This window comes from Sylvia atricapilla, chromosome 4, assembly GCF_009819655.1.
Source record: "Sylvia atricapilla isolate bSylAtr1 chromosome 4, bSylAtr1.pri, whole genome shotgun sequence".
In the NCBI taxonomy this organism is placed as follows: Eukaryota; Metazoa; Chordata; class Aves; order Passeriformes; family Sylviidae; genus Sylvia; species Sylvia atricapilla.
The window spans coordinates 70,946,185-70,972,048 of NC_089143.1; the positions used below are offsets into that span (position 1 = coordinate 70,946,185).

Sequence of the window (25,864 nt, forward strand, 5' to 3'; positions counted from 1 at the left end):
TTATGGAAAACATGGGTAATAATGAGTACTTGACACAACATCAGATCAGGAACACTGGAAATGTTTATCTAGCTGGAGAAATAATATTCCATGATTCTGGATGTTCTAGGAAAATGCGTTTTTCACTTACAGTTTTAGCATGGCTTATACTGGTGTCTGCAAGGTGGTGTTTTAACTATTCTCTTACAAAACAAATCTGGGAAACTCAAATATCTCTGTATTTGATCAACAGGAAATTGAAAAGACCACCTGATAGTCTCACAGAGATGATTCCCTGTGAGTGAAGAAAAGTGCTTTCATAAACACAACCACATACTGAAGTGTGGATAGAAGTGAAATAAGGAAACCAGCCCCTGTTCTCAGCTGGGGAGCTGCCACTTGCCAGTACCTCAGAACACAATTTTGAGAACTGGATGATAAAGCAATTGCTCTGTGCTCTGTACTCCAGTTCAGAAAACATTTAATTTTGCAGTTTATACCTGCAGATGGGGTGTATTGGTCAGACAGAATTTTAGGCTCCTTGTGAACCAAAGCAAAACATCCAGCTCACAGTATGAACTGGTGTGTTTTCTAACTAATTAGGCATCATACACCTGCAGCTATTCTTTTAATAGAATATTATTTATTAATAATATTCTGTTAAAATAATATTATTAATAAATAATATTAATAAGATATTATTAATATCTTATTCTTTCACTCTTTGTGAAAGTGCGTTGTGTAGACATGGCCAAGAAGGCCATGATAACACAACTAGGTAAGTATTTTTTTAAAAAAGCAGCTTGCATGATAACAAAAAATCCAATGACCTCTACTAAAAATTAATACTGAATTTTATTAAATACCTATTTTCTGATTGCACAATCTAATGTACCTCATCTTTAAGACACTTTACAGCAGACTGAATATGGCTTTCAGAATAACTTCTTACCACATGCCCACATATCCACAGGTTTGCCATAAGGATCTTTACGCAGCACTTCTGGAGAAAGGTATCCTGGAGTACCAGCAAAGCCTGTCAAAAGGCAAGGCAGCTCTGGTCAAAACCTGGACATGCTCTGCGTAAAGCAAGCGATTCTCATCTAGGCTCACAAGACCCAGGACAACGTTTCCCAAGAAATGGAGATGAACTGTTCCATTTGCCCATTTGGTTTTTACGGCACATGACCTAGAGGTATTGCTGACATATTGGGGGACCAAGCAACAAAGCAGCAGCTGCTGCATTCTATATATAAGGAGATGTATGTTGCACAAAATTAGAGCGACATCTAATACACTCTTTCCACTGCAGAACTTGTTTCTGCCAAGTCATTCCACTTCTGGAAACCTCTTTACAAAAGTTTACAGGCAGCATCTCTGAAGCAGTCTGGCCTTTAAAATTTAAATGTTCTTCATCCTTTATTCATTACCAGAAGCGTTGGTTTCTCTGAGCAGAAATGCAAAATGTAGGTATAAATATTACGTGTCTTAGGACATTCCAATGGATAAAAACTTAATGACCAGTAACTATCTGCACAATTTCAGTGAGTATGTCTGCTCTTTTGGGCATCTTTGCCTAAGATAAAGGCTTGGGAATTCCTCAGAAGTGAGAATTTGGTGGCTTTCATGAAGAACCATACGCCATTTGTGCAATGGCACTCTGGATTCCACAAAACTCACGAGAGACAGTGATAACATATAAAGTGTACAGCTACAAAAAAAAAAAGAAGCCTTTACCCTGCAGTTGCCAATTATTTTGGAGTGAGAGGAAGAAATGAACACATTCTGTAAATTCTAATGAGAAAAGAGCTAACATACGGTCATGAAAAATAAGCTTGTTTTTTGCAGGCTCCTGATATGGCAGCTATGAATTGTTAAGGAGTACTATCACACAGGAAACACATCTTAAGCTCCTTAGAGAAGCTGAAATATAGATGTTCTAAGTGGCTTTAAATAGAGTGCTGCTTCATATCTCTTCCTGGGTGTAATGCTCATTTCAAAGGGGAAACAAAGTTGTCTCAACTAAAACTTATGACAGCTCAATGAACATTACTATGCAAGAATTGAAAATAAACCTTAAAGCAAAAGTAAATATAGTACTTAGCTAACCTTATCTCTCAACGAAGACACAAAACAGATCTGAACCGAAATAATTGGTACAGTTTTAGTACACAGAACTACAGAATGGTTTAGATGGGAAAAGACCTTGAAAATCAACTTGTTCCACTGCCCTGGCACAGGCAGGGATACCTTCCACTAGACCTGGTTGCTACAAACCCTGGCCTTGGACATTTCCAGGGATGAGGCAGCAACAGCTTCTTTAGGCAAGCCCTGCCAGGGCCTCACCACTCTCACAGGGAACAACTTTTTCCTGTTATCTGATCTAAATCTATTCACTTTCAGTTTGAAGTGACTCCTACTTGTCCTGTCACTACATGCTCTAGTAAAATAGTCCCTCCTCAATATTCTGAGTGGTTTAAAGCAGTTAACACAGAAGGGTATGCAGCCCTGATTTCAGAAAAAAAAGGAGAAGGCATGGAAATAGGTAATTGTCATTTATCAGGTTATTTTGTAACTGCCCAGAGGGACCTCCAGACAAGTGCACACTTTTCAGAAAAGTGCTGCTGCCTGTAGTAGCGCCGTCAGCTAAAGCAACTTTCACAGCTAGAAACTGTGACTGTGCTGTGTCTAGAAGAGATTGCATCACCTTGTACTCCTATCCCTACATGATTTCTCTGAGTGACCAGAGGACCAAGACAAAATCTGTGCTTTGTTGAGCTCAACCTGCCTGACACCTTCCTAGTATCGTAAGCATCTGCTAAGAGAGTGGCAGGTTTCAGCTAAACCCTCTAAGGCTTTCTACAAACAGGCAAAGAACACGTTCGTTTCCCAAACATGCAAACCAGGAAAGCATTCCATTGTGTTCAGAGTCCGAGCCCGTTTCCTGCTGAGGCATAGCCATGGTTCAAGCAGAAAAGGGACCATCACACCAGAGGGCTATACCAGAAAAAAGGAAAAATAAAAGAGAAAAGAAGGAAAAGCATACTGATGCAGAGCTATAATTAGAATCAGAGCATGCCATGAATCGCTAAGTGCTGCAGAATCCAGCAGAAAGATCTTCTGAAAGAAAGTGAGAAAAAGTTCAAAAAGCCCAGTCTGTTGGAGTTCATGTTCTGCCCTGTTAATGCAATCCTAAAGCTGAAGGCAGGCACTAGGACCACTCTGGACAGGTTTTGCAGAGCAAGTTCCAAAAAAGGTACAGAACCCACTCACCGAGTACCACAGGTTTGTTTTTTTAAGAAAGAGCCTCATTAGACTATTTTTTTTTCATTACCTTGCTGACTCCTCCTTACACACATATTTTAAAGACATTCTGTTTCTTTCTCCCACGTTCTCATGATGCTACGAGTCTAAACCAAGCACTTCACAAAAACCAAATGACAAAAAAACAGAGTGCAAGATTTTCCAGGGCATTGCAACCTCCTCTGCATCACCTGGGGGTACGCTATGTACTGAAAATATTCCTGAAGTCAACTTCAATCTGCTGATGTTTTCTTGAGATGCTTCCTGTGTACCTGATGCTTTTGGTATGGTAACAAAATCCTTGTGTTTTGCCTTGTTTCTGTTCCACTCCTTTTGTACTGGTCTGTTTGTTGATGTGCAAGAGCAATCTCCTTTGTCTTTTGTGGATTACTGAAATCCATTTATAGAAAGGCTGGATTTAAAACAACAGGCTGGCTTAAAAAGCTGCCAACATATGTCCAATGGTACTGCCTGTGCATCTACATGTACTTATAGCTGTGATCACCCAACCTCCCAACTCACTGCCCATAAAAACCTTTCTGCTTCTGTTCCAAGCTTACAACCACTTTGTTCCATTTCAAACTGCACTTTCTAGCTACTCTAAGGGAGAATAAGCAGCTGCTATAAATATTTTATTCTGTATTTTTTTCCACCTGGGATTTACAATAAATTTTTCCCCACACTTGACATCTGTTCAAAGAGGGTTGTACGTGAGACACATGTATAACAGTTGTACATGCCCTATTGTTTAAAATTACTGGTATTAAATATTTTCCACCATTCTCCTTGGGGCATCTATTAACTGTAACAAGCAAGCTGTAATTAGTGTCTGGCTACAACCTCAGGTACTCAATCCCCCCTATTTTCCCTTTCACTGAAGTCACATTCCAAAGTGCTTTGGAATCAAATTTTCAGGTGTTTCCAGCTGGTGGAGACCTGTTCAGACAAAATGTTCTGATGACTGGGCAGGTACACTCAGCAGTATTACCCTACTGTCTTATTCCTCAGTCACCTGTGGAGAAACCACCAGTCTCCCTCCCAGGTTCTACGCCCATATTTCCTGCCTCTAGATACTAAGGAGAAAGTGGGAGAAAAGGAGTTGTGTGCACCTCAGTCAAGTTTACAGGCTGACAGAAGCTAGCACAAGCTAGGAGTCAGGAAACCCAGGTTTTCCAGGGTCAAAGAGTCACACGGCTGCACGTTTCACCCTGGGGTGAAAGTGGGGCAGATGGGGAGGCTTAACCACAATGCTGAAAAAACGGTGAGGAAAAAATGGCATTTACTTACCAAACCAAGCCTGTTGCTCTCCCTGGACTTCTATAGCCAATCCAAAATCTGCCAGTTTCACTGCCGCTCCCTTGGATTTGCTAGCTAGAAGTAAGTTCTCAGGCTTTATTCAGAGAGAGAAAACAATTGAGATGAAAAGATAAGTAAATACGTTTTAGACACTTTTTTTTTTTTAAAAAAAAGTTATGGTAGTCTGGAAAAGAACAAATACTTAGAGTGAAAAAGAGAAGAAACCCATGAGTTTTTTTCCATGAAATTGCAAAACTTGCACTTTCCCATCCTATCTGGAAAGAACCACCAAGCTTGTAACCAGCCCTCATGAGCTCATGCCAGCAAGGCTAAGACAGTGTGGAGAGGAGGAGGAGAGCCAGAATGGGCACATGGAGCTGTGACACCTGCTGGTGTGACAGGACAGGTCAGAGATTCCCAAGAGCTCACTACTGGAAAAATGGGGCAGGAAACTCCCAAAGGACAGGGATTCATTGATGACTAGTTTAGCCCATGCAGTTCACAGGATCAGGCATCTACAACTGTCAAACAGAAATGTTTTGCATGACATCCCAACAATAACAGCCCTGTGATCATATTTTCATTTAGAGGGCAGGTGTATTTACATGGCAAATCTTTCAGCAAAACCAGCACACCCAGGTTTGTACCTGCAGAGAACCTTTATAACTAACAATGTTAGCTAGTGAAAGTTCCCACTTCTCTTTTTTTAAATAGGATATGTCAGTCACATCTGAAATGAAATGATACTTTACACACACATAATTAAAGATAAAGGATTTGAACATAACAAATATGTTCATATTCGAATCCTTCAAACTCCAATTAGCAAATACATCAAATGCAAATTGCCCAAAGACAACTTTATTGTAGGAATGATTGCTTTAACAATACAATTAAAAAGGTCCCGTTGAAATCAACATATTATTTCAGAGAACTGGGACCATATCTGTCATATCTGTCTTCCCAACCCCCATGATTTTTATAAAAGGTTTTGTTCTACATTTCCAGAATAACAGAACCTCCTCAGAAGCAATTTCTGCAGTGGTCTGTGACAAGGAACTTCACTATAGCCAGGCTGGTGCTGGGACACCAATCCTGCAAATTCTTCAACGTGTGTCCTGGGTTCAGCCCAGCAGCAATCATATCGCTTCCAAGGGACTATTTCTGCGACTGCAGTTAATCCCACGCATGCACTGAGGTCGGAAACAATTAAGATCATAAGCCTCTTTCAGCAAAGCCTATCTTTAATGCATGTCAGGGATCCAGCAAAATATGCTTGAGCCTAAGTAAGACCTCTGCCACAGTGATACTTCTGTTAATTAACAACACAACGGGCCCTGACAAACTCTTTAGTCTAACAGTGGTTTTTCCCCTCCCGTCAAAGGAACATTTTTTCAGCAAGTTACCAACACTGTTTTCTCACTCATCTCTTTGTCCTTAGGTCATAGATTAGACAACATTAAAAAACTTTCATCAATAGTCACTCGATGAATCTTCAATTTTCACAGTTTTAAAAATTCAGATGAAGGGCCCTCAGAACAAAATATAATCTTTATGTTCACTTAAATTATCAGTAACCACTTCGACTACACGATATGAAACACTGAGTGCATAGCTGAGGACTCTCCTCTAGGTCCATCAACACTGATTTAAGCAATGTCACTCCTTGCCATTTAGCAACACTAATTTCAACACACAGCCAGCCACAGAGTTCTGCAAGGTTTCCTCCCAGAGTGAGAGAAGTTCACAATAATTAATTCCTGGAATGCTGTTCCTGTATAAACCTCGTAAAGCAATGGATGATCCCATTTGGTTGTGACCTTCAGGCAAGCCAAAAGAAGTGAAAATCCTCATCCTTTTGGATGAAATACAAGCACTACCCCACTGAGCACATACCACTTTCCCAAAAAGTGATTTTGGTCGTAACACTGGCTTTGTGTTTTCTGATGCTGGTTTGGTTATTTGTTGGCTTTTTTGGTTTCTGTTTTCCTCTTGAGAAAAATTGTTTTTTTTTTTTAATTCCATTGCACGTCTCTTCTCCGCAGAGGTACCACTTTAACAGATGAATATGTGCCACCAGAATTCCTGATTTACTGCCATACCAAAGACAAGAGCCTTTCGGGCCATGCCATGTGGGACCGTGTGCTTAACCAACATGCAGCAGTCGTTTGAGGCTGGCCAGTGGGTAATTACCATGCATTAACTGGGAATGAGTGCAATTACTTGGGAAACATTAACAGCGCTGGCAGGACTGGTCCTCTGATTCGGTGGTGTCACCTCGTGCTCCCTGGTGACGGGCGGCAGCCAAGCATGCACAATGGCACTGTTAACTGCTGAAATTACTTACAAATAAATTAATGTGATTTATGCCATACTTTTCCAAAGATCCTTAATCCTTAAGATACCAAGTGTTATTTAAGGCTTTGTGTATTTTTCCTTGAATATACCTAAAGCAGCCACTCTTTGATGGAAGGTAAGAGGGTCATAACTACAAAATCACAGAAGTTTCACAAAAGCAGGAACGCTAAGGCCTGACAAGAACTCGAATTCCTACCTGGAAGTGCACTTTTGCTAGCTAGAAAAGCTGGGTTGCCACTAATAAGTTAATTTTTTTCTGGGTCTAGGATCCACCACCATTCTGACTTATGCCAGGCATTACAAACAGAGCAGCAACAAGCATTTCTGCAGGTCATAGGAAGCTGCAAAAGCTTCTGTCTGTTTGCTACTAAGTCAGCCTAGAGGGAAAGTTAAAGAAAACGAGATCATCCAGAACCTCCTCACCCCCAAGCATGCCATCATGTTTGGACTGAGTTATCGGAAAAAAATGCATCAAGTTTTGCAATTTAAGGATCCATGCCAGCCCATAACCACCTTCCACATCTTGCTGTTCTGCTCCTGGCATCTTCTTTTCAGCACATGGTGTTCTGCTCGAATTTCACCACAGTCTTTAATATAATTCTTTGGGTTTTTTGGCTTTTGCCACAAAGCTGTAACTGAAGAAAGATGGTTTTCTGCTTCCTCAAGTTTTCATTTTCCCAAATGAAACTGAGCACTACAGCTTGGCAGAAACACTTTTTCTCACATGTTTTTTCAATTCATCCTGGATTTGCCAGAATAAGAAATCCACACATGGTCTGGAGCAGGCAACAGCTGGATTTAACGCGTTCCCAAAGAAAAAGTTGCTTTGTGCGAATGTATGAAAAGTAATAGAAAGCATCCCTTATTCAATCAGCTTGAGTAGCTACAATCCTGGTTTCTTCAAGTCCTTTTGATGCTAGAAGCATAGGACTGCACGTACAGTGTGGACAGGAACCACTGGAGCAGCTCTGTGGACAGATCTGACATCCTTCCATTTAAACTCATTCCATGTTACCCAGCTGCCATGCAAGATTTACAGATTGGACAGAGATTTGTCCGTCTCCTCTTGTACAACTGTGACACAGGAAAATCCAGAAGTGCAAAATGGGTAGAAAATTTGGGGTCTGCATCTTTGAAACTCATCGTGCTCTCTGAGCTTTTGGAGCAAACCCCTTTGTGTTCCTTATGACAACAGCATAGACTTTTTGAAGTCAGACAAGAACAGTTTGTTTGGGAGTCAAGGTTGGCAAGAAAGGCGACAGCATTCTGATTCCAATGTTATTACTCATGAGAATCACTAGAAACTCTTATCCTAGGAGGAAATTTCTGCTCCCCAGAACTCATTCAGAAAGAAAAACTAAAGCCCAAGAATCCGTGCCACAAAAGATTTATGGTGTGTTTTGCTGCCTTAGCCCATACCATTTTTTCCTCTTCCTCACAAAGGATTTGGGAGTTCAGACTTCCATTCGATCTCAAAATAAACCATCTTCTTTTCCTCGAGGATCCTGAAGCTCAAGTGCCCAAAAGGTAAGCTTACTATGACCTCTGGAACAGCCTTCTCTCTTGGAGCCTCACAGTAAAACAAAATGATGCTCCTTTCCTTGCCAACATACTTTAACGGCAGAGAGCATTCCCACAGCAGATGCCTCTAGCCATTTGGATATGTACACAGTTAAGAAAGAGGGATTGCTCTCTCAGCACAGAGTTTTGTTTAGAAAGGTTTCTATCCCAATGTTAAAGCTCATGTGGAAGGGGCTGGACTCCTTAGGTGAGTGAGATGAGAACACTGTAGAAATTCCTGCTTTTCCAAGATGTTTTGTAGCCAAGCCATGATGTGAAGGTGTTCGCCAGCGATCCTAGAGCAGCTGGCCTTCTGTCACTAAAATGCCTGGCATGCAAAGGCTACTGCGCTTCCCAGAAGCACTCCAAATTCTGCTGATGAGAGATGGGAAGTTGCCCTCATGCCCTGTCCCAAAAGCTCTAAGATGACACAGAGGAAGACCACGTATTCAATGAATACACCCAGTGCTTGAAAAGCACCTTTTGCTCTCCCTGTACTGCCCGGCGCTGGACGGCCAGGTACTAGCCAGCCTCGAGCAGATCTCCTCTAGTGAGCACGAGCTTGTTCTTGCACGCAGGTGAAGCCAAGTTAACAATAAATGAACCAAGGGGAGAAAAGAAAAAGAGGGAAGCATTTACATTTCGGCTGCTGGCGGCCCTGTGGGGCAGGGATGCTGCTCCGGGAGGGCGGCGGGGCAGCAGCACTCACCTTGAGGTCGCGATGGACCACGCCCATCTGATGGCAGTGCAGCACGGCCTCCAGGATCTGCTGAATGCAATGACTGCATGCAAACACCATGGGCGCCCGTTAGTTCCAGCGCCAGGCCGTGGGGCGGCGGCCGAGGGCGAGGCCGGGCGTGGCTGCGCTGCCCTGCCCCGCGCCGCCCCGCTCGGAGCACCGCGGCCCCCGGCTCCGCGGGGCTCCGCAGGGACGGGCGGCGGGCCGGCTGCCGTGCTTCTGCTTGGGAATTAACACCGCTGGCTTTTCGAATGGTCATTTTTAAAAGGAAGAAATTTCGCCGCTAGTTCAAGGTCGTATTAAATATTTGGCATCCTCTGTGCTTTTTCCTCCTCCCTTATCAGAGCCTTCACAGAGGCATTAAAGAACTGTAGAAATGGTTAGAAATCGCGGCGACCATGGGGGTAGTCCCCAAGCCCCCTCCAAGGCGGGTGCTCCAGGTCAGTAATTAGCTGCTCGCCGCCTAATTTAGCCGGCAATAAGCGGCCCTAGCCTTTGGGCTGGTCACAGGTGAGCGCAGCAGCGTGCGGCCGCTCGTTCCGCCGCCGCCCCCCGGGGCTCAGCACAGCCGTGGCGGTCCCATCTGCAGGCGGACATACATCACAGGCAGGGGTCACCTCCCCTCAGGTGCCCCCTGAGGAGCCCCGGCAAAATCCAGCGCCTTGGCAAGGGACGGCTTCGGGGCGAGCGTTCCCCCTTTTGCCGTGATGTATATCAGGCCTGCAGACTCGCAAACTGGAAAGAAGCTCATGCAATACTGTCTGCACCGGTTGTCGGAGGGTGAATAGGACAGGCAAGGGAACACGGCAGACATCCCACCCTCTGCCCCTACCCAGTAGCGAGAAACCCCCAAAATTCTTATATCCAATTGATGGGCACCAGATACTGACCTTCAGGTCTCTGTGAACTATGCCATTTAGATGACAATGATTAACACTTTCTAGAATCTGCTGTATACAATGACTGCAAAGATACAAGGGCAGAATGGAAGGGAGAACATTTTAAAGGCACATATTCACATTAAATACAAAATAAAATAAAACTTAAAAGAAAAAAGGTAAAGAACAAAAACAATTTTACACTTCTTGACAAGTCTTGATTGCAGTTGGAACTGGAACAACAACATTGCTGGATACAGAGATATTTCCAGCTCCAACACATCCAAAAAACCAAAAAAACCAAACCAAAAAAGACATTTAACGTGGAACATATGACACAAATGAGACAGAATCACCAGACTGTATTTTCATTCAGCAGTATGGAAGCTTTTTCCAGTTTCCAAAAACTGCCACAGGAAAAATATAGTGGAGGAAGTAAAACAATTAGTGGCATGTTTTGGTTTTCTTAATTTTTTGTGGTGAAGTTAACATTACAACAAGGGCTGAAACACAAAAATGGTCAGAAATGAAATGATATACAGAAGACAAATGAAACAAAAAAAGTCAAAAGCTAAGGAAAAGCAAAACATTTTTCATTGCGAATCGGTTTCTTTAAAACAATTAGTAGAATAAAGCCAAGTCATTAAAAAAGGTGGCATGCATTTTCATTTAAAATAGTGTCCAGCTCTAGTTTAGTTAGGAGTCACCTGGGGAGTGAAAATCCACATTAAAAATGTAGACAAATGTTTTAGTTTGGTGCTTTCAGTAAGTGAACTAGCACCTATTTTTCCATACCCAGGTTTGCAAGTTTTGGCCAGTCTAGGATGCCAAAAAGTACAACTAAAATGTTAATACTTTAGAGCACTGGAACTTCTTCAGATTTTTTTTGGCACTACAAGAGCTTAGAATTTTTTTTAAAGACATGTTGTGGCACAAGTGAGTGACAATAAGTAATACACAGTAGTCAGGATGCTGCTCATCCAAAACCTTTTGACCATGGAATTCAGAAGGAATGGTCATAATCAGTAACTGGAGCCCAAGCCTGAAAACCCTTTCTTAGGCAAGTAGTTCACAACTCACTGCACCATTTGTCTGAGTACAGACTACTGGCGTGAGCAAGGGCTTGCAGGAGCAGACCAGTGTGACAGTCCTGGGAGAGGCATCCACAGAGGACAGGAACTATAGCTAGAGGGATACACACATACACACACTAGATATATTTTATATATTTTTATATATATAAAATATACAAAATACAGAGATGCGTCATAACTAGGTATTTCACTTATTTGGTCAATTTTTTTACTCAAAATATAAAATGTATATATATAATTTTTTATATATATATATATATATATATATACATATGTATGTACAGCCCCTTCCAATATATCATAATTCTAGAACAGAAGAAATCATCATTGCAAGTTTTTCCTTTTAATCCCCAACTATCTTAAAAACACACAAAGACACCATATACTGGCCTTTGGCATCAATATTAGAAATTTGCTTCAATCACAGCAGGAAAAAAATGATTTGAATTTTTTTTTAACATAGCTCCTCTTCTTCCACCCCACCTAAACCCTGCTGCTGTTTTCTCTTCTACAGGTTATTTTACTATGTGTTGTTCTTTATTTAAATGCCCCAGGTAGTATTGACCTTTCTACCATTCCTACAGATGCAGTAAGATCTGGAAGTGGAAGCTTCCTACTAATTCAGAATAACTTCTTGTCTGTTCATTATTATCCTACTACTCTTGTTGGGAATACTTAATTCTTTCCGGTCATCTCCCAGTGATCTCCAGCGGTAAAGGCATAATTTAAAATTGCATGCACTAAATATGTGTTAGCGGCGGGCTGTGTTTGTAAGCACACAGCAACAGAAGGATTCTCTAAGTTTACTTTGAGATCAATTTCTCTGAAGACTGTGGTGGTAGAACACATTTTCTTTAAAGTAATTGATCCCAATGTTTAGGATTCTTAATTTTATGACAATATTTAAGATTTATTATTATATAAGGACAAACATGAGATAAATGGCCCTGATACTTTATGCATGCAAATTATGATAATTGTCAACTTATTATTCAAGTTTTTCAACAAGCACTTGCAGAAAATTGCCAGAGATTTCATATTTGAGCTCAGACTATGAGATGCACAGTATAATTGCTTATTGATGAAACACAACAAAAAAAATTTCTAATTGGAAAATAAAATTAGCACTTCTAGACTGAGAAAAAGAAGTTATATTTCATGCAAAATCCTTTTAAGACCAACTTATGCTCCAAACTTTGATCAGCAAATGCAAGAATCCATGGATGAGATACTTGAACGGTTATGTCCAGTTTGCAGAGGAAACAATGCATAAAATTTTAATTAATTGAGATCCAATTTCAGCTTTTTTACATCAGCAGACACCAGGAGTTCCCATGTGTTCTCCACCACACAGTCATGAGCTCAAACTGCCAAACTGCCCTTCCAAGTCTGAGAGAACTCCTGGAGAAACCCTAGAGTGTCAGACTGTGCTGGAAAACTGATGCCAAACACCAGGATATATTAACGTAACTATCCTAGAATTATCAAGGCAGCGCTAGAAAAACAAATGACTTACCTGGCATCTGCTTCACTATAATACTCCCTTGCAACTATATCTTCAAACAATTCACCTCCAGTGACTCTGTTCAAAAAGCAAGATGAGGAAAAGGAGATTTCAGAAGTGAAAATGTGCACCTTAAATTAAATTGACAGGGAGAAGTCAGAGAGGAATAAGTGCAAGAGGTTTTGCAGCAAGGTGCAGGAACTGAAGTGAAAGGTTTGTCCATCTAAATCATTACATGAAAAAAATGGATGTGGTGGAAGGGCAATCATAAATAGAAAACAAAAGCCAAGGGCAGCAGTGTATTGGGCAAGCTGCCAGACATCAGTTATGGATGTCAAAAGTAAGAAGTAAAAACTACAAGGATAAAGGGAACTGACCAGCCAGGAAAATTGTGGCTGAAGTTCAGTACAGTTCAGGATCATTTGAACACTGGAATATCAGGCAAAGGTGAGAAATGCTAAAACACAACAATGCTAAAATAGGAAAAGTGTCTTTCAGTGTAGGTCAGATCACAACAGAGGTGTGCCCGGGTGCCAGAGGGGCTGGCTTTCTTTGTGTGCTGTGGCTAGAAAAAACATCACTGAGTCAGAAGGGAAGTATCTATAGAAGCAGGGTACCTTAATCAGTTTAACAGCAGATATTTCCTAGAAAATTTTCATTTATCTTTGTGGAGAAAGTAGGAATAGCTTAATTAAAGTACCACTAAAAGTAAGTTAAGGACAAGGGAAGAACTGCATGATCCTGGGGCCAGTGACAGAAGTGGCTGTACATTGTTGCATACTCAGGAGCTCATTGTACAATCAGTGTTTTAATGGTAGAGAGTGGTGAAAAACAAATAAAACTGTGTTTATATATATCCTGAAGATCACAGTCTAGAATGAGCCCTGAGCAGAATGATGCCACAATCTTGGATTGCATCTGAAATAGGGTGACAGCAATGTCCTCAAGTGCAGCAGTAAAACCCTTCCTCATATTGTACCAGTTCTGGTCACTCAAACTCAGAAAAAGGAACTGGGAGCACAGCATGAACAGAAAAATTACTACCAGGCTACCCAGTCATTCACTCATCAGATCTCCTCAGAGAAGAAAACCCCATTTAGCTGGGCAAAACAAAGGTTAAGAGAGATGAAAATAAATACTGAAGGTGAGCATAAGCCTGGATCTCCCCACAGGGGAGTTGTAAGGGATAATATTGGTACAATAATACATGAGCATACAATACATATGAGTAAACACAAGGTTAAAAATCAGGAGAAGTTTTCTAGCAATCCCTGTAAGATGAAGATTAATGAGCTTTTCAGTCATGTCATAAAACTTGTCTGCCTGTGTCACAAGAGGGGACTCATAGCACAGGAAGACACCCTTCCTGTAACATTTCTCTCCTATAACAGAGGCTGACAGACTGGCACAGCTAAATACAACTGTTCACATTTACAGCTGCTTACATAAATAATTCCTAGATGAGAAATCAATGTTTGTGTTTCATTACTGGTTATGAATGTGAATATTAGCACATTTTATTTCCAATAAATTCCCAAATATAAAAGCTTGAGTGCACAACAACATACTTAAAGATTGAGAAGCTTAAAAATCTATACTACAGTGAACACAATTACTATTGAATAAAATCAAGTGTATTAGGATTAAAAAATTAAAGGTGTGAATACTTGGAATGTTCAGCACTGTAACATCCACTTCCAAACTGCTGTACTAACACTTATTGCGGAAGCCAGTTTTCAGTCACATTAAATGATGACAGAAATGACCTGCTCAACCAGCAGCCCTGCTCCTTCCTTGGAGAAGGGCAGTTCAAGAACTTGATTTTCATGATTTCATTTATATATTTGGGCTACACCATCCTTCTTCTGGGTTTACACCTCACTGACTCTCCACGTAGAGACTTTTAGGTAACAGAATGATATTTTGTACAAAAGTCTGAAGTAAAATCTTGAGGCGGCAAAGTAGCTTATTGCCTAATTTGTATTCTCTTTCTTTTTGTCTTCTACCTTCCAGAGACTAGCTTTGGTTGCTGTAGCACAAAATGTTTGATTGATGCATATTTTGACAGTCTTTCATAACTCCTTTTTGCATATATATTTGTCTGCCACAGTTCTGGTAAAGAGAAATAATTCTCACTTTGCGATGAATGAAAACACAAAGCATCCTTTGATCTTACTCTTTCCTAAAACACTTATTTTTGATCCAAGCCAAAGAAAGAAAACAAGAATCTTCAGTCATCAAAGTGCCTTTCAGTGGAAGAGAATACCAAATTGATGTTTGTTCTTCTCCAGCATGGAGGGAGGAAGGGGATATGAAATCTTACTTGCTGACACTAAACATTTGCTTGGTATTCACAATCCCTGTTAAAAGACGGAAAGATTAAAGCAGGAACAGAGGAGGTGAATTTCACTGACAGCCAAACAAGCAGTCCGCAATTTCCCTGTTCTGTCACTCCAAAGGATACCTTAAGAACAGCTCTCCCAAAAGACCAAATGGCCACAATGAAGGAAGGCAGGGCAGTGCAGGGCAGAGGAGAGGACAGAACCCATCTGCACGTTCTGAGCACAGCCGTGCTCGTGGCCTTGGCCCACTGAGTGTCCCTGAGCAAGGTGCTCCTGCAGCGACAAAGGTCATGGGCACCACAGTGTAGGACAGCCTTCAGGTTCCAGAAGTCACTCATAAGCAACTTTGGCCCTTCACCATAAAGCCACATCAGCAGGTGCCAAGGTACTATCTCCCCACAGGATGCAGTTGGGAATGGATCTCAATGCCTTTCTGAAACAGAGATGTATTTGGATCCTGGGAAGTCACATTTCATGACAGGCCATTCATTATACAAGCTCTAGTAACTTTCAGGACACAACCTAAAAGCTGCTGGTTTGTACAAATTGCAATGGCTCTTTTGTGATTTTTCAGAAGGGCATAGTAAAGTGGTGACAAATAAAGCACATGGGTTTGTTTACACAGAGGAGGTACAAGCAGCATGTAGAAACACCAAAGCCCTCTGCACTACTTTGAGAAAAACTGTTGGTTTATGTTTGCAAATATAAGAGAATAATTAAAAGAAACACACAAATAGCACAGACAGCTAAACCAGCCTCTGATGATGATGACACTGGCGTGGTTTTCTCCAAACTAAGATTTATTTCTTTGATTGCCTTCATAATGGAGCTGGGAGGAGGCATCTTACAGTGGCCATAGAATTATTAAATTCATCTGTGGCCTTTCTACTTCCAAAATAGAGGCCCAGGCATTTACCTGAGGCAAACACTGTTTTGCAAATTGGGCTATTTTTTCATATTTTCTGTTTATTCTACACAGTATGCACTTAAGAATCCAAAAGCAAGGCCAGATTCTTAATGTACCAATTGTTGCATCTCATCAAGTGCATTAAAACGGGAAACACTGAAAATAGAGAATCTCATTGACTTGCACAAGACAGTCTTCAAGTGCTACAGCTGTTTCCATTCAGATACAGCAATTAATACTGACAGGATTGATTGGATTTGAACTCATCTAACATCATTAACACTGAAGACAGTCTCATTCGTGCTTAGCAACTGAAATGGTCCAACAGATGCAAATCCTGACTGCAGCTGCCTTAACCAATAGGGAAGGGGAGCAAAAACTTCATGAAGTCCGTTATTAAATTAATGAAGTTCATTGTTCCATACCCATTTTTCACATGGATTTTCAGAGACTCCCACTTGACACCAGAACTGTTCACCCAAATGCACGTGTGTAACACAGTACATTAAACACTCTTCCTCCCGGTAGAAGCACAGCTTGAGGTATACAAGTGAAGCGACAGGCTGCAGACATCGCTATGCCATTTAATCCAAAGAGATTATTAGAAACTCAAAATAGAAAGGAACAATGATTGTTTTTTTCCTATCCACAGAAAGGGCAGTCTTCTCCTTCACTTTCTTATGTGGGATGAAGTCTGAAAGAAATTTCTGAGGAAACAGCCGTACCAAATCCCACACAGTCTGAAAGAAATCATTAAGAAAATGACATGATGGCATGTGTGGGTGGAGTGACAGTGTTACACCACAGTCAGACTCCTGCTGAATAAGAATTACATAAAGAAATGCAGGTTCTTGGCCTGTGTGTTCAAGAAGTGCATATGGTACCTTTTTATCATGGCAGCTCCTTCATTTACTTGTCAACAGGGCAGTAATCACATGCTTGTAAAAGGTGAAGTTTCACTAATAAATAACATTAGGGAGCATTAAAGCAGTGATTTCTTAACCTGAATGTGAAAAATTAACTGTGAACACACATTCTCAGTAATTTGGCTAAAGTTCCTCAAGAATGCGACCTGTTGCTTCTCCAACAACAACAATCAGTCAGCAAAGTCACTGTCTCCATCATTTAGACATTTTCCTTTTTGCAAAATGAATAATTTTTACAAAGCCCTCAAACCACAGGGTCAAAACATAAAAGCTTTCTACATATGTTTGAAGCTGTTCCTCTGTTTGTCCTGAATGGGACTGACAGTGAAGGGAGGAAGTTCCAGCCAAGGCAGAACACTTCCTGTGGAATCTAGTTTTCTGCCAAGGCAGTATCTTTGGGTTAGGCATTAACATTTTATTGCAGAACACAGGCTTCTATTTGCTCCCTTACTATCGAGATCTAGATACTGTTATCTACAACTCTGAAGCTGTTCAAATGTTCTAGTTCACATCACAACCCCCTGAGATAAGTCTGGCATTATATATTAAATTTAAGGCAGACGTGGAGTAACTGCAATTATAGTATGCCACAGTTTCTCACAGTACAATAGTACAACAACAACAAAAAATAGCCACTGGTTTTTAAAAGAGATATTGTCTCTAGAACTAAGAATTCTGCATGCACTTCTTAGAAATATTCTGAATTAAGAAGCTTTTTCCAATTCCGCATAGAAAGATTTCCTTTGTAGCCCTTAAGGGGGAAAAAAAAAAAAAAAAGGCAAAACAAACCCCAGTGCATGTCAGAGAACAAATATGTGTTGTGCCCTGGAGCCATTTCCAAGCCACAGCACTTACCTGAGATAGACACAAATCACACACAAGCTTCTGTTGAGCCCAGTTAGGATTTGAGTCCTGAATCCCGAATGCTTTCACTGCAGACAGACTATTTCATATTGGTGTATTTCCAGTCTGAAATCTAGTGCTGAAGAAGTCTTTACAGACTTCTTTTAAAAGTAAACCAGGACGTAATGGGAACATAAAAGCACATGATCGCTTGTGTGCAGGAAGATTCAGGTTCTAACTTAGCCATGCTGAATGCAAATACTTTTGTTTGTATGCTTAGAAATGAGACATTTCCCATCTCTGGGGAAATAATGTATTCTCATTCTAACCAGCAAAACCTAAGAAAGCTCTTTGGGTAGGTAGGTGGGCGTGTTGTCTGTTAAACCATAAACTGCCCTAGAAAAGTTTAAAGAGATAATTTTACTTAAGTAAGTCAGTTTTGCAATACAATTCCTATCATTCAGGTGTGTCCATATCCAAACCATAAGCAGTAACTTTTCAAGTGAGTGGGAGAGTTTGCCCGTCCCAGGGAAGAATGAGGAAATCAGTTTCTCTCTTCAAGTTAAGAGCCTGAGACACACAGTTCATGCTGTCACCATCCCTGCCTTCCACTAAACAGCCTATCAGGAAAAAACAAGCTCCATACAGGCCTAGTCACTACATGAACAACTCATGGGACTTCAATTCCTGAAGAAAAATAGGATCTCAGCAGGAAACTTCCTTTCTATATGCTGGGCACTTTACATTTGAGTGGTGTCAAAATAAAACATTATAAAGCAGTAAGATAGCAATCAGGAATGAAATACTAAAAGAATCTTTCCCTTTCTAAATTCAGGCTTTTTAATGCAGCAGTGGAGATTTCTGTAGAGAAATTACTCCACATGCTTTTTTTATCTCTCTTTTAGACAACTGGCTTGCAGCAAGTATTTTTTTATTCAATAGTCTCTCTTCGCTTCATTTTGGCAGGTATCACACAACCTTTAGTTACATACCTACATTTTATATTAAAATCCACTTCACCAGTGGGTTTTTACTAGTTTTTAATATGGAATCCTTACAGTGACATTTAAAAATGAGTTCTTGCACATGGCGCTCCTGTCCTTCCAGCTGTTTCCAATCTATGTGTCCAGCTCATTGCACCAGAACCATGCATTTATCTTGTGAGCTTGCACTTGCATCACCAAGTTCAAACAGCACATCCCCAACATGCTAAACAAATGCAAAACAAATACTTACAAGTCAAAGACTAAGTAATGGAATCCTTCTTCTGATATGCTGTCATGGAGCCGCACTATGGAGAGGGGGAAGAAAAGATAAACACCAGTCACCTTTTCCATGTCTTTGATGGCTGTTGTTGGTCTGGGGGAGAAGGGGGCGTTAGAATTCCACTGCAGAGCTGGTATTGCATCTCTGTGTGTTCTCATCTCTGGGGTTTGGGGCTTTGTTTTAAATTTCCTACCCTCAGAATTGCCTGTTCTGTAACTCTTACTTTCCTAATGCTTATGACCTTTTTCTCAGCAGTATTACATCTTAGAAGTTGTAAGTAAAGCAGAAGGAGGGAAATCCCTCCACAATTAGTGACAAATTTCAGCAGAGTAACAACCTTCCAGGACTTGCTAACAGTTTCTCACATGTACTGAGAAGAGCTGCAAAGACAGAAATCTCCTGGCCAGCATAGAGCATCCTAATTAAGCCCCAATGCCATGTTTCCAAACCCCTCTTGGTGCCCAGATCTAAAGCTTTCCCTGAAAATGTGCTAGTCAGCTGCAGAATCTTCCTTTCCCATTTTAAGAATTCATACGACATTGTGGTACAACTATGAATTAAGTCCTGCAGTTTTCTTTACTTACTTTAAATGAAATTGCAATTTCCAAAGGTAATACAGGAAGCTTTGTCAGTAGCTTGATCCAAATAATTATAACTTATAGAATCAAATGAAAAAATCAGGATACCCTAAAAGTGATCTGTGTTCAAAGCTGAGCTGAAGAAGAAAGTGTAAAAGAAAAGAATTTCCAGAACTCCCCAGATGGTAACTTTCTGCATTAATCATTTTTTATACATGACAAATAAACATGACTTTTTAACTTAATAATATTTAGCCCAGAGAAATATCTCGTGTTTACACAATACTGAAGAGAAAACCAGCTCTTGGCTGACTCAGTATGCAGAGCTCGTGATGATTCAGAAGAGCCAAGTAGGTCTAAATCAGAGTTTGTGGTTTTGGCTGGTTCTGTATTTCAGATTACTCCATGTTTTTTGAAGGGCCGGCCAACACCCCTCTTCATCCTCCCAAAAACCCCCCAGACACCCCCAAATCAGCTTTCTGTCTGCTTGCACTGAACTGAGCTTTCAATACCCGCAAATTTCTCATCTTTAAAGCAAACCAAATGTGGGATGAGGCACCACATACCAGCTTAGAAGAGCATCCTCACATTTCTAGCTGAGGAAAGAGACCCCTGAAACATCTGGCTTCGTACAGCAGCCTCAAAGATACTACTCATGACAAGGGATTTAGTACAGACCCTTGGGTATGTCACAGATGCCACACAGCCCTAAATCTGCAAAATTTGGAGTGCAGCTGGTATGCTTTGCGTATACAGCTACCAAAAGGTAACAGCTCTTTAAGCTTATATAGCAAATGATACCTTTTGATAGAAAAGTCCTGTTCATGAAATAGACTAGTGAGAACTCAAAGCATGGCTTTTTGAATTCAGAGCAACCTCTCCTCTGTCCCTGTTACCAAGCAGGCCAAGATGGCACCATGGGAAGGGGCTTCTTGAGCTTTGGTGTCTGTCTGAAGGAGTAGGTGCTCTCACCTTGTCACTTCCTTCTCTAGAACAGGACTTGGTTCCAAGTGCCTGCAGAGCCACGGATCTGTCCCTTTGGACTAGAAAAAGGCTGTTATGTGAGACACTGAATGATGTTTTGCTCAGTCTGGGGAGCCTAATTCCTTGCTAGCCAAACTCGAGTCTGACACGTTGTCAAGGGTATCTTCTTCAAGGATTACATTCTTTCTTTTCCATTCCTCCCAAGTGTCTGAATCACAGAAGTGAGATGGAACAAATCCTTCTCTGAATCAGGATCATATGCCCCTGATTGTTTCTGAAAAGGAAAACAGGCTGAGGCAGCCAGGGAAGATTAGAGCTGCCTTTTGGCAAATGTTTATGTTGGCATCTTCGGTCAATGCAGGCACGTGGTTATGTCTGTGAAGTGAAAATGCCAAATAAGAGGGCAGAGGAGAGCAGTCTCTGTGCAGACAAGGCTGAGTGCAGAGCAAAGGGTGCACGATGGCACTGAGGCCAATCCAGCACCGCTCAGACATTCTGCCTGCACTCAGCCTGCTATGGGAAAGACAAGGGATGCCAGGATGACAATTTGAGAGGATACTCACTAAGTTTAAGAGGGGATGCACTACAAGAAGTATTTGTGCAGTCACTGCAGACAGATCCAGTTCTTTATGCAAACCTATCAGACAGAATTCAGGCATGACAAACCAAAAGGCAGCAATTACAGAGATTATTCATCCAATATACTAACTTCCATCAGAAGCTCACACAGAATCACAAAGCATTCATCAGTAGTAACAGTTCCATTTATCTTTTCTGAAAGGATTTCAGTTAGACCAAATCATTATTAACTGCAGATATTTCATCGATGCTGTTATCAGCAAACACACGTGAGGGCAGAAAGGAAACGGGTAACTCCTTTTCCTCCTGCCTGCTGTAGCCCTGTGGTCACTCTCCTTCACTGGGCTCCAGAGAATGTGCTCAGACAAAGTCATTGCTCCTAAGCAAACCCCTTGGATGCCTGACAGGAACCCAGAGAGCATACAGCCTTTCCTTTTGGAGAATACTGTAAGCCCACAAAATGTCAGGAGTACCCACGCTTGGGCTTCAGCACTGATTTTTACCCGAAATACTTTCCAATCATCACACTGGAAATACCCTAACAATTATTTTATGGAGAACTTGATTAGCTTCCATTTAGCCATTAGTGTGGGTCACAAAATTGGGCCAGCTCCAATCTGACTGAAAAGTAAAATGATCTCCTTTATGTGACTTTTTGTGCTGAACTGCACTATTTTGTGCCTATCCCACAGAAAACAGCTTGATATAATGGCCAAATAACTTTGTGATCTCCTTTTTGAATTTCTGCCTTTAAAGAAAAAAAAATCAAAACACTAGTATTCTGCATACTTCCACTGAAAAATCAATTTTTTCCAGGCAAGGAGTCAAGTCAAACAGTAGATAGAGGAATTCTCTATGACTAAGATATTTAACCACAATTAAATCTATTGCCTAAAATATTTGTGTGAAACTGGTCATGTGATAACTTTGCTAAATTTGGTATCTGAATTAGTTCATGCTACAAAGACAAATTATTGGAGAAGACTGAACTTTATACCAAAGTTACGTTGCATGGTCAGCACAGCAGCTGCACAGATGTGCACTGAGGTGCCAACCTTCCAGGGTGATGTTCCTGGGGGAAAACTCTCACCATGCAATCCCATTCACCGTGTTTAGGAACAGAGCATGGAAAGGGATTAACAGAGCAAATGATAAAGTCGTTCATTTTCCCTTTGGTACTAAAGATTAAGATCTGTGGACCCCCAGAGGCACTGATCCTGTAACTCCGTGAAGTTTGATGTCTTAAATTAGAGCACCACTAGGAAGTTATGGGGCAAATTCTTCAGTAGTAGAGGTTTAAAATGGGTTTGAAAGTCACAAAAGCATATGTCATATTTGCTGAAATATGCAAATTACTTCTTCAAGTTTCTGCTTTCCTGTAATGATGAAAAAGGGAAAAAGATGTTTTCCCTCCATGTTCCCTTCCAAAAGTGTATTACAGTATTTATGCACACCTTACATAGACCACTTATTGAAACAAATGAACACCCTAATCCTTTCAAAAATAAACTTAATAACTTAATGGAAGAAACTTCATGGAATGGCTTAATTCAGCTTTGGGTGTACTATGAACTGGTGTACTAATTTCTATGAACTTGCGTGTACTGTACCTGCCTGCCAGTAGATACAGGATAAATTGTTGCATTTGAAAATGAAAAGGCAAAACAAAAATTGAAAAAAAAATCCCTCAGTCACTGAAAAGCCATAACCAGATATGTTTTCACTCATATTTGAACTCAATTTTCTATTTCAAACACCTGTCTATTAGCATTGTCTGCTGTCCTGTCTCTGACAAAGGAAGCCTTGTGCTCAGCGGAATTGCCTGGCTGAGAAGTGAAAGACCTGCTGTGACTTAGCACTGTCAGAACTCACATCTTCCTGCAAAGTCACCCTTTGACACCTTCCCCGTTCTACTGCATAAAGCAAAGTGATGAGAGACAGAAAATAAAGTTACTGCTCGGACTTTACCAGGAACTCTCGTGGACACCAGTGCAGGAGCCTTTACAGCAGTACCAATGACTGAGACCGAAGTCAGCATTCACCCTGCAGCTTTTAATCTGGATCCCAAGGGAAATGTGCTGGGATCCCAAGGTAAACACCATAAACCTGCATGAGGAAGCAGAACTGAGCATGCAAAAGTTTGTGACCCACTGCAGGAATGCTACTGTTGGCACTGACCTGCTCCCTTCAAACAAAACATCCTCACTGCAGCCTCACTTTTGGCACCTCAGTGCTCCATCGTGTCCCCACGTCCTCTTTTGACTGGCTGGTATAAATGGTATAAATAATCTCTGCTGAGCCACCAAACCCCTTAAATCAGTGGTGCAGAAGAGTCACAGCTATAGCTCCTGGGCAGGGAACTCAGCATGGAAATGAAGTCTGTGCTGCCCTTGCTGCTCCTTACATTTCCTCTCACACAACACTGTTCTCCTGAGACCACGGAAGCCTGGGGCCCTCTATAATGAAGCTCATCAGGTACAGTAAAGAGAACTTGGCAAATATTAGTAAGAGCTGTTACCTAAGAGTCTGAAATATTTAGAGGCTAATCTGGTAAGATTAGTACAGCAGATGAGGCTCCGAGGCAGCTGCTTTCTGAACAGCACTGAACACAGAATAATGCTTTGCATATCTAAGAAAATAATCTTCCCCCATGCTGTCAAACACAGCAGCAGTAAAATGCAATACTTACAGTCATGAAATGACTTTATACAAGTCAGCAGTGCTGGGTGCACCATTAACAGGTGGCTTGTATTCAGCAACAGTGAACCAAAACTATAACTCCCAAATTTCTTCAAAAGGTAATTTTTTTATTACTGTGCAAATTCACAATTATTTAGGGCCAAAAGCTGGAGAAAAAAAAATCCTATTCATCTGCATCTCAAAAATGGTATAATAAGAAATCTCAGGAATCTGATATTTGGAAATACTGCTTTTTCCCCCAAGGCATTGCAACAGCAAGTGTTGAGTACTGTGAACAAAATGCCCTATATTCCTGAAATATTCATTTGTGAGCAAAACCCACCCCCATCAAGGCCCTCTCAATAAACAACTGCATTCTGATTAAATGCCAGCCTACTGCATACACGTGGAGAAGTCACTTCGCCAAAGTGTTAACATTGGCAAAAACTTGCTACAGAGAAAATGAAAAATTACTTGTCAAAGCAGATAAAGCCCACATTTTGCACGGAGACTAAGTGACTCCAGGTACAGATTTCGAAGTAGATGGCCTCAAATTACCAGCTCTTTTGTCATGGAGAGACTCTTGCTTCATTCCTGCTAGGTGAAGACTGACAGTCCTTAAAAATAAAATTTCCTAGATAAAATTAACTAATTCAAGGAAGAACACAAACCTAAGAGATATTCCAAAACATATAATTCTGTGTTGGCAGTCCCCAGGGGGAGCAGTTGAGATAACTGACGCTTATCTCTTTATCCCACAGGCTTTAGTTGCTTTTCAGCACACCATAACCCAGGAGTGTGGGCATTTTTGTGTGCACACGTGCCCAGAGCAGTTCTGTGGAATTATATCCTGGAAGTTAAAAAGAACAGCTGGAGCTACACACCTTTAGTTATTCATGTATGAAAACAGCAAAATTGTATGGAGTTGCACAAAAGAACAGGGGACTAAAATGTACACCTGCACCTTCAGGTCTCCATTTAATATACAACTGTGTCATTTATGGAAATCTCGTGTTTCAGGGTGAGCCAACTCCTCTTTGCAGCTGAAGGCCTGCTTTTGTAAGTCAAACAAGATTTTTTACAAAGCAACAAAAAGCCTTACAAATGTCATCAGATTAAGCCTTATGAGGATAACTGCATGGATTAAAAGCAAGACTGACACAAATTTTTTGCTATGAGTAAACTGATGTCTCAGCTGCCAGTGTTGATGCTTTAAGCACTAACTTTTTTTAACTATTTTTGCATTCATCAGAACATGTAAGAGGAGGAATAAAGACACGAGAATTTCATGGAGTATTAACTAATAAAAGGACAAGCTGTAATACAGAGATGTTACATCAATTAAAATTAACAGGCTCAGGAAACCACACAGCGTACTTTAATGGAGGGAATGCAATTGCCCAATTATCAAACTTAGACTTCATTCCCTTTAATATTTACAGTGTTAAAAAACTCTGGGAACAGATTTATAAAAATAATCTGTGGGGCCTACCCATTGACAACATTGGCTACTGGGGAGTTGTAATGATTTAGTAGGACACAGCCTCCCTTCTTGGCGCTCCTCTCTTAAAATACATTAAAGACAGACATATAAACAATTTATATAATGACCACTCAGAGAAGCAGGTATGTTTATTTTTTAAATGCTCCCCTTTCATGAGGGCCAAGCCCCAAGGTATTTAAAGGCATCAGCTGAAGAAAACAAAGTCAGTCTACTTTAAATATTTTAAACAAAAAGGAAAGCAGAAAACTGCAATCCTGTGGCATGACTCAAGAGGGACCAGAGAAAAGAAACCTCTCACACTGGGGCCAGGTATGCCCCAAGCAGCCCTAGAGGATGTTTGCAAAGCAATGACCACTGATTTTAAGGCACCTTCATTTAGTGACAATCACCTTCAGAACACTTAGGCTAAATCTTTAAGTCAGTAGCAGCAATAAGTACATCTAAATTTCCCAAAACTTTTCAGTCTTGGCCTTTTTGGATTTCAATTTTAAAATCATTACTTTGTCAGAGTAAAGACCACCAAATAAACCCAAAAGGTAATAACT

At 40.9% G+C, this 25,864-nt stretch overlaps 1 protein-coding gene across 19 annotated transcripts in view; it reads right to left on the bottom strand.

Moving 5' to 3' along the window:
• The window catches only part of CAMK2D (calcium/calmodulin dependent protein kinase II delta), a 120,023-nt gene that overhangs the window by 33,945 nt on the left and 60,214 nt on the right, over positions 1 to 25,864 (bottom strand). For 15 of the 19 annotated variants that reach the window (XM_066318383.1, XM_066318392.1, XM_066318388.1 and 12 more), the window contains exons 5-9: positions 18,966 to 19,020; positions 12,724 to 12,789; positions 10,126 to 10,198; positions 4,570 to 4,672; positions 932 to 1,015 (exon numbers count right to left, since the gene is read on the bottom strand). In XM_066318383.1, coding sequence (XP_066174480.1) covers positions 932 to 1,015; positions 4,570 to 4,672; positions 10,126 to 10,198; positions 12,724 to 12,789; positions 18,966 to 19,020 — 381 coding nt within the window. Of the gene's footprint in view, positions 1 to 931; positions 1,016 to 4,569; positions 4,673 to 9,205; positions 9,304 to 10,125; positions 10,199 to 12,723; positions 12,790 to 18,965; positions 19,021 to 25,864 lie in introns of those variants that run through there. The other 4 variants (XM_066318398.1, XM_066318399.1, XM_066318400.1 and 1 more) reach the window with 4 other exon arrangements.